General features: G+C 33.8%; 1 protein-coding gene across 1 annotated transcript in view; it reads left to right on the top strand.

The window, feature by feature from the left end:
• The window catches only part of LOC125031318 (post-GPI attachment to proteins factor 2-like), a 29147-nt gene that overhangs the window by 15575 nt on the left and 3572 nt on the right, over positions 1–10000 (top strand). Inside the window, 2 exon segments of the mRNA XM_047622005.1 lie at positions 2278–2365; positions 6688–6818. Of these exon segments, the coding sequence (XP_047477961.1) occupies positions 2278–2365; positions 6688–6818 (219 nt within the window).

Raw genomic sequence — 10000 nt, 5'->3', positions numbered from 1 at the left:
GTATATTTATATATATATAATGTATATTTATATATAAATAATGTATATTTATATATATATATAATGTATATTTATATATACATATATATGTATTTTATATGTATATATATTTTTATATATATATGTATATGTATGTATATGTATATATATATATATATATATATATATATATATATATATATATATATATATGAAGGGGCTTCAAAAAGTTTGTGGAAAAAGTCCATAAGTAAAAACTATATGGAAAGATTTTGATTTCATTGTACCAACATCTTATAACGTGTTCAAACCTGAACCCTTGAATATGGGTAATAATGCATCACTGCCATTTGGAAGTCAGGCACCATTCAAGCTACACGGAATCCACCAAAATCGAGGCCAGGACAAGCATTAAATTCATGGTGAAACTCGGTTGGGAGAATAGGCAAATCATTGACGCTCTGGAACAATGCCCAAAGAAATCAACAACAACCAAAAAGAATCTCAGAAATATGCTCTTGAAAGCTGCATCAATGCATTCTCTTCCACCGTGACAATGTATCCCTCACAGCGCTCAGCAGACAAAATCTGTGCTATGTAAATTTTTATGGGAAATTGTCCAACCTTACAGCCGTGATTTTAAAAAAGAAAGAATTTAAAGGTAACAATTTGTTATAAGAGTTACTCTGACATGGTTCAGATCACGTGACCCTCAGTTTTACTCAGATGGACTAAGAGCCTGGTATTAACATCTGCAGAAGTGTATCATAACTTAAACCGTTTTTTTCATACTGTCCTTTTTCCATAAACTTTTTGAAGGCCCTTCAGATATATATATATATATATATATATATATTTATATTCATATTTATATTTATATTTATATTTATATTTATATACATACATATATATACACATATATATGTTTAGATATTTATTTATTTATATATGTAAATATATTTATATATATATTTATATATATCATCATTATCATCATCATCAAGGGGCTAACGCTGACAGGGGTGCATGGCTGCATCCACTCTTTGCTTCCAGCCACGAGGGCCCCTCATGGCGAGTCTCCAGGTAGGCCATTAGCCCATCTCTAACTCCTTGTGGCATGTCTTGTCTAGCTGCCCTAGTCATGATATTGGTTGATTTAGGGCCTCCTCCACACAGAATTGTCTTGCAGAGAGACAAACTGATGGGCAGGGTCATCCACAGGGAAATAGCCTTAGTTGTTGATCCCAGATTATGCAAGGAACAGGTCCCATGCCAGTTTCATGGTGTAGCCGTCAGTTTGACCCATGATCCTACCAACTGTACCCCATGATCTGGCAAAGAGACTTGTTACAAAAGCCATCAAGATGAGAATCCAAGGTGCTAGATAGCATCCTGGTTTCACTTCCATAAAGCAAAACTGACAGTATCAAGGTCTTAAAGACACATAGCTAGGTCCTCCGGCATAGGCACCAACATCATCAAATGCTCTTGATGATCAAGTTCATGGCTCCTGCTGCCAGATCAATACATCTACTGACTTCTTGGTCTGACAGCCCAGAGATATGGACTACATTACCAAGGTATGCAAAGCTCTCTTTGACTTCAACATCCTCACCACAAGCATAGATTGACTGAAAGGGTTCCCCTAACAGGCCCCAAAGTCCTGAATCTTGGTCTTGGTCCAGGAGACCTCTAGGCCTAAAGGCTTCATCTCATTGCTAAATGCATCAAGAGCCGCCACCAGTGACTCCAGGGACTCAGATAGGATAGCAATATCATTGGCAAAGTCAAGGTCTGATACCTTGATATTGCCTAGTGTTGCTCCACACTGACTTTGGGTAGTCATTATCCAATCCATGCAGGTGTAGAAAAGTGTTGATGCAAGTACACAGCCTTGCCTCACCCCTGAATTAACAGGGAAGAAGTTTGACAGGCCCCCACCACACTTTACAGCACTTTCAGTACCGGTATATAGGCTTGCTATTAGGCCAATAATCTGTGTCGGAATTTCCCAAATTCTCAGAATCTCCCATAGCGATTCTAGATGCACCAAGTCAAATGCCGTCTTGAGGTTGATGTAGGCTGCAAGCAACCCACTACCGATTCACGATGACATATAGATCTGTAATATGTATATGACTATGTATATGACTACTTATATATTTATGTATATATATACATAAATATGTATGTATGTATTTATGTATGTATATGAGTGTGTGTATGTACTTTTGTGTACATGTTCATATATGTATGATATATGTGTTTATGTATTTAATTTTACTTTAATGTTCACAGAATGCTGTGAAAGTGACTACGGCTTTGAATGTTATTGAGAACATTGCTCTTCTTGGCCTGTCCTTTGTCTCATCAAAAGAGAATTATGGTAAGAATTTTGTTGTTGTTTTTTTATCTTCCAGGATGTAATGATTAAGAGGTATATTTCTTTTTTCATCTATCTTATTACCATCAGTATTCTCTGATGTTTAGAAATTGAACCTCCATAATCAGGTATGTATATATATTTTTATATATATATGTATATGTATGTATATGTATATATATATATATATATATATATATATATATATATATATATGAAGGGGCTTCAAAAAGTTTGTGGAAAAAGTCCATAAGTAAAAACTATATGGAAAGATTTTGATTTCATTGTACCAAAATCTTATAACATGTTCAAACCTGAACCCTTGAATATGGGTAATAATGCATCACTGCCATTTGGAAGTCAGGCACCATTCAAGCTACACGGAATCCACCAAAATCGAGGCCAGGACAAGCATTAAATTCATGGTGAAACTCGGTTGGGAGAATAGGCAAATCATTGACGCTCTGGAACAATGCCCAAAGAAATCAACAACAACCAAAAAGAATCTCAGAAATATGCTCTTGAAAGCTGCATCAATGCATTCTCTTCCACCGTGACAATGTATCCCTCACAGCGCTCAGCAGACAAAATCTGTGCTATGTAAATTTTTATGGGAAATTGTCCAACCTTACAGCCGTGATTTTAAAAAAGAAAGAATTTAAAGGTAACAATTTGTTATAAGAGTTACTCTGACATGGTTCAGATCACGTGACCCTCAGTTTTACTCAGATGGACTAAGAGCCTGGTATTAACATCTGCAGAAGTGTATCATAACTTAAACCGTTTTTTTCATACTGTCCTTTTTCCATAAACTTTTTGAAGGCCCTTCAGATATATATATATATATATATATATATATATATATTTATATTCATATTTATATTTATATTTATATTTATATTTATATACATACATATATATACACATATATATGTTTAGATATTTATTTATTTATATATGTAAATATATTTATATATATATTTATATATATCATCATTATCATCATCATCAAGGGGCTAACGCTGACAGGGGTGCATGGCTGCATCCACTCTTTGCTTCCAGCCACGAGGGCCCCTCATGGCGAGTCTCCAGGTAGGCCATTAGCCCATCTCTAACTCCTTGTGGCATGTCTTGTCTAGCTGCCCTAGCCATGATATAGGTTGATTTAGGGCCTCCTCCACGCAGAATTGTCTTGCAGAGAGACAAACTGATGGGCAGGGTCATTCACAGGGAAATAGCCTTAGTTGTTGATCCCAGATTATGCAAGGAACAGGTCCCATGCCAGTTTCATGGTGTAGCCGTCAGTTTGACCCATGATCCTACCAACTGTACCCCATGATCTGGCAAAGAGACTTGTTACAAAAGCCATCAAGATGAGAATCCAAGGTGCTAGATAGCATCCTGGTTTCACTTCCATAAAGCAAAACTGACAGTATCAAGGTCTTAAAGACACATAGCTAGGTCCTCCGGCATAGGCACCAACATCATCAAATGCTCTTGATGATCAAGTTCATGGCTCCTGAACTTGGTGGCAGTTTTGTGAACAGTTCGCTGTGGGTCCACAAGTACTCAGCCATCAAGAAGTCAATTAGTAGATGCTAATAACCTCCCCTGATTTCCACATTCCCTGAATTTTGAGGATTTTTTTTTTCTTTTTCTTTTTCTTTTCTTTTTCTTTTCTTTCCCTTTCCAAATACAGTTGATATTGATACTGTTATTATTAGCTTTGAATACTAATGAAAATGAAAAAATAAAAGAAAAAGGTAATTAAATACACATGGAGCCATCTCTATGTAAATGTACTTATATATCAAAATGTAGTGAACATGATATGCATATCATGCCATCCATGACCATTGGTTTAAGATATTTTCAAAAGCACCATTTTGGTTTATCACAAATTTTGGAGTATAGACCCTGTGTATCATTTTCACAGTGTAGACCAGTGTATTGTACTGGTTTGTTGCAGTGGAAAATGTATAAAAAATGGGGAAAATGCTGTGCTTATTTTTCATATTTTTTGTGAAATGTTTCTGCACATAGATGGCTTTGCTAGTGCTTAGCCACAAAGGAGTCAATTAGTAGATCTTGTGACCTTACCTGATTTCTCTTTTCCTTGAATTGGTGGGAAAAACATAATTTTTACTAGTGCTATAAATATCGATGGTGTTATTTTTATTTTAAACATTATAATTATAATAATGTCATAAACATTAGTAACAGCAAAATAGGATAACGTAAAATATTTCCATAAATAAAGGAAAAGGGTAAACAGGCGAGATAGGCAGTACTCGTAATTGGCTCATTGGTGACTTAGTACAAGTGTAGCCATCTATGTGTAAAAACAATTAAACAAGTAAACTCACAGTGGGCATGGCATGTACATACGTGCCATGCCCAGCAGCAATGGGTTAATGATAAATCTTGCTTTTTAGGGTATTGTGCAAAAGAATCTTTGATAAGCAAACATTTTTTGTCCACTTATGAAGAAGAGTATAAAAGAAAAACTAAATTTCACATTGTTGGTTGCTATATTTGATGTACCCACTAGCTTACACATTTTAATCTACAAGGGTAAATTTGTGCCAATCACTGTTCCTTGCTATCTTGCACAGATTTGTCTAAGAATAGATAATCATGTTTAGTGATTATTAAGAAGTCCATTTTTACATTTTGCTAGTGTGATGTAATGTGAAGCACAGAGATCAATGATAGATAAGGTAGAACTTCTAAAAATGCGTGATAGTTGTATATCTGTGGGAAACTTAAGCTTACCAACAATTTATGACATAATGAAACACAGGAAAATTGTATTTCTTTGGCTGAAAGTTATTTAAAGAAATATTTTTATAAGGAAATGAGTGAATGATTGTCATCCTGTCAGTATTATTGCTGTTGTTGATTTTATTATTTTATCATTATTATTGTGATTGTTATTTTTATCTTTATTATTATTATTAGACTATTATTGTTATTATTATTTTTGTCATCATTATTAACCTATTCACCCCAGATTTATGTTCTGTCCCCTGTATTTTTTTTGTGAATGTTGTTACATACAGTTGGCTCCACATGTGCTCAGCTGGCAAGGAGTCTATAAATCAGGATCTGTATAGAAACAGATCCTGATTTCCCCATTCCTTGAATTGGTGAGAAAATGTGTTTTTCTTTTTAATACAGTTGATATTATGATTATTAAATTGTCATTAAAATCTTAATAACATTTAATAGACAATGAAATAATGCAAAAGACCCTTTCCAAAAGTCAAGGAAATGGGTAAACCGGTGAGATACATAGGACTAATAACTGACTCCTTGGTGACTAAGCACTTATAGAGCCATCTATGTGTAATTATAATAAATAAACTTGTATTACATTGGGCATGGCATGTATTCTTGCGATTGGGTTAATGTCATTCCTATTAATATTATTATTATTATTATTATTATTATTATTGTTGTTGTTGTTGCTGTTGTTGCACTGCCTGCTGCTGCTGCTACTACTGGTGATATAGTTATTATCATTATTATTTTTTGTTAGCAATTATTTATTATTATTATTATTATTGTTATTGTTATTATTATTATTATTATTATTATTATTATTATAATTATTATTATTATTATTATTGTTGTTAGCTATTATTTATTATTATTATTATTGTTGTTATTATTATGATGATGATGATGATGATGATGATGATTACTACTGTTACTGTTACTGTTAGATACTGTACTGGTTTGTTGATGTAATATGTTCCTTATTTAACCAAATGATCCTAAGAGTACAGTTGTCCATGTTCTATACACTATTACTTTGTTTTTACTTGCTTTACACATTGATGGCTCCACTAGCATTTAGTCACAAGAACATAATTAGTTGGCCAATCTGACCTCCCCTATTTATCCAATTTTTGATGGGGAAAAAGCGTTAAGCTTTTATTTAATCATAATTGATATTATTGATATAATGATAGTTGATAATGTTGGTAATGATAATAAGAGTGATATTTTAGGGAATAATGCCAGAAAAAAAGTCTGTACTTGTATTATACATGTACCAATACAAACCACAATGTCAACCACACATGGGTAGGCAAGGAGTAATGAACTTGTGCCCTTCTTGTGCAGAGCTGCTGTGATAACACAGCAAGTTAGTAAAACTGCAGCCCAAAGGAGGGAAAGGGAAGGGGAAAGGGTTGAGGGAAGTGGAGGAGTTAGGTTTTACGGTTTTCATTCTTTTGTAATTTATTTATTCATTTCTATGAATTTACTACACCTTGAGTAGCTCATAACAAGTTAAATATGAAAACTTTTATTTTCAGATATACATAAAATGTATTTCATCATTTTTATGGTATGCAGTGAACTGTACATGGTCTTGACATGCCTCCTTTTGAGAGACCACAAACGCAGACTTACTACTCCAATGGAACAGCTTGCATATAAGAAAAAGGTTAGTCAAAAATTTGAATTATTTTTTGCAAATGGACTTAATTTTCTCTCTCTCTCTCTCTCTCTCTCTCTCTCTCTCTCTCTCTCTCTCTCTCTCTCTCTCTCTCTCATTTTTGGTGTATATAATTAAACAGGAAAAAATAGTGTAAAAAACATGAATGAAAGACTAATAAATAGATACATATTTTTTATAGATGTATGCTTCAGTTACTAGTGAATGTAGAGAACAGTAGGTAAACAGTGATATATTTTGCTTTTCAAGAGACACTTCTAGACACCCTTATCTTTTCTTTTTATATTTGGGGGTGAGATTGAACTAATGTAGTTACCCCCCAAATATTTTTTTTTGTCGTCATTTTTGAAAAATGAGTAAGCCGTGTGACTGGACTCCATATTTTTAAAAATGCTAAGTTCAGACATTTAGCTTATACAATTATGCATAATAGGAGATTTATGGACTTTTGGTGTTATTTTAGACTGAGAATAGTTAGTGAATTAAAAAAAATATTTTTCACTAATGAAGTTTCAAGGTAAATTGTTCATGACATTTTGTTAGGTGTTCAGACTTGACTTTTTATTGACAATTTGCTAACTTTCAATCTTCATCAAAATCCCCCAAAGTCACTACCTCAAACTTTAATATTTGGCAGTAGATGATTTGATTACCTAGCATCCTTTTGAGTGTTCCTGGTATCAATCTTAACACTCCCTTGAGTAGAGATGATAAAGAAGTTGAATAAATACCAAGTATGTTCATGTATAAACACTTGATTACAGATTTATTAGTCTACTCTCTCTGGAATAGGCTCAGTGTTTGAAATATGGAGTATAATACTTCCAATTTTACATGTGACTTCACTCCTGTAAGATATCAAATATTATTTCAAATGGTTATTATGAACATGAGATATGACTTAATGATTTTAACACAGTTCTGACTGGGAAATTTTTTAAAAAATGAGGAAAATGCTATATTTTTTATATTTTTTGTAAAACATCTCTTCACATAGATGGCTCTGCTAGTGCTTATCCACAAAGGAGTCAATTAGTAGACCCTGTGGCCTTACCTGATTTGAATTGGCGGGAAAAACATATTTTTTACTAGTGTTATGAATATCGATGGTGTTATTTTTATTATAATTACTATAATGTTATAAATATTAGTAACAGCAAAATAAAAAAACATAAAATATTTTTATAAATCAAATAAAAGGGTAAACAGGAAGACAGGCAGTACTCGTAATTGGCTCAGTGGTGACTTAGCACAAGTGTAACCATCTATGTGTGAAAACAATCAAACAAGTAACTCACAGTGGGCAAAGCATGTACGTACAAGTCATGCCCATCGACATTGGGTTAATAGAAATTACTTACATCTTAGAGATAAATTCCTGTATCCTTACAAGTGTGATGTCTCCCCAAGGAGATATGAAATTACATTAACCCTTGTCAGTGTCACTTCAATCACATTACATGGGATTCATTACCATTCTTTATAGATATTGATAAATTCAATAAAACAAAGATAAGTCCATTTTTTCATCCATGCATATATTGTGGTTAATACTGAATTGCAGTGTGAGTACCACACAAGTGCCCTGGCCACTCCCTACCCAGCTGACCCAGCATAGACCATAGTGGTGCCTTTGTTTACAAGACCTGTAGATTATCACCCTTATTGTCCCGAAGATGTTATCTGTAGTAAAATATTAATGAAGTAGTATCTTGAAGGTAATCATGACCCAAGTAGACCATTTTACACTATAGTATTGTTTTGTGAAATAGCCCTGCATGTAGATAGCTCTACGAGTGCTTAGCTGCATAGGAGTCTATTAGTGGACCTTGTGACCTCACCAGAATTCACCTTTCCTTGAGTTTGCTGGATGGAATTTTTTTTTTTACTAATGCTATCAATACTGCTGCTGTTGTTTTTATTATAAATATTGACATTACTAACAGCAATATTAGATCCCAGAGTTTGTTTTTTTTTTTTTTTTTTTCTATAATATATATCAAGGAAAAGGGTAAACAGGTGAGATAGATAGAAATATATATTAAGCTCACAGTGGGTATGGCCTGTATGCACAAGTCATTTCCAACAGGTTTGGGTTAATATGCATATATACACACATCCATGCTCATGTACAGTGTTGGGTCTTTCCCCAGCTCCAAATGGGTATTGTATGATACAATTGGACTTTTTAGATGTAAGCACCAAATAAGGGGTCCAAGTGTTCACCTATTAAGAAGTCCAAGTGTTATGGTGCATCTTTCTACTACCTAGGCAAGTCTACATTCCATAATTTTTTGCTATCAGAATCTACATTTTTTTGTAAAGACAGCCCTAATGTACAAGGCCATTTTTACATTAAACTGATATTAGAATTGGAAAGGACTGTGGAATGAATACTATATTTCCCCGTCCAGAACCTCTCTGGCATTGAGACCCTGGGCACCCTGAGGTACCAGTGCTATGGAGGAGGGAAGGTTCTACCACATGCACACCACACTTAAATACAGTCTTTCATGCAAAAAAAAAGAAAAGGGTTATTATTTTAGAAGTTAAAAGTGTGAAGTCATAGAATAGAAGGTTCCCTGAATAAAATACAAATGATTATGATTTCATATAAGGAGAACTTTCTAATCAGAAAATAGAAAAGGTTTTATTATAGTAAAAAAATGTCAATAATGCATTACATATATAAAAAACAAGAAAACATCTTTCCCTGCCGGTCTAAGGCAGCGGCCATACCAAACGCAATGAAATGTGAGGCGAAGAGAAATGCTTGGGAAACTTTGTCTCTTGCTAATTAATGGGAAGTGGACACACTGCGATCCTGTGTGACTTTGCAAAAAGCCTGGCGGGAGTAGTTGACAGTCAACATTACTCGTGCAAAGTAGGCTACTGGCAGTGGGTGTCGAGTCTTAATACCAAGGTTTTCACACCCCATGCATTTGGAATGCTGCAAATAAAAAGCATAGGGATAGAATATTTGTTGCTCAACAGTGGATGAGGACTGAGGATAAATTAGGAGTTACAATTTTGTGTTTACTTTGATAAGTAGTAGTAATAATTGGTTAATAATGATGGCTTATCACTTCCATAAAATTACTTCTTTACTAATTTATATCCAAAGGGTTTATGGATCTTAATTATCTCATAGATGATTATATTCATCATGA

This window comes from Penaeus chinensis, chromosome 12, assembly GCF_019202785.1.
Source record: "Penaeus chinensis breed Huanghai No. 1 chromosome 12, ASM1920278v2, whole genome shotgun sequence".
Taxonomy (NCBI): domain Eukaryota; kingdom Metazoa; phylum Arthropoda; class Malacostraca; order Decapoda; family Penaeidae; genus Penaeus; species Penaeus chinensis.
This window is presented reverse-complemented; position numbering and strand designations above follow the sequence as displayed.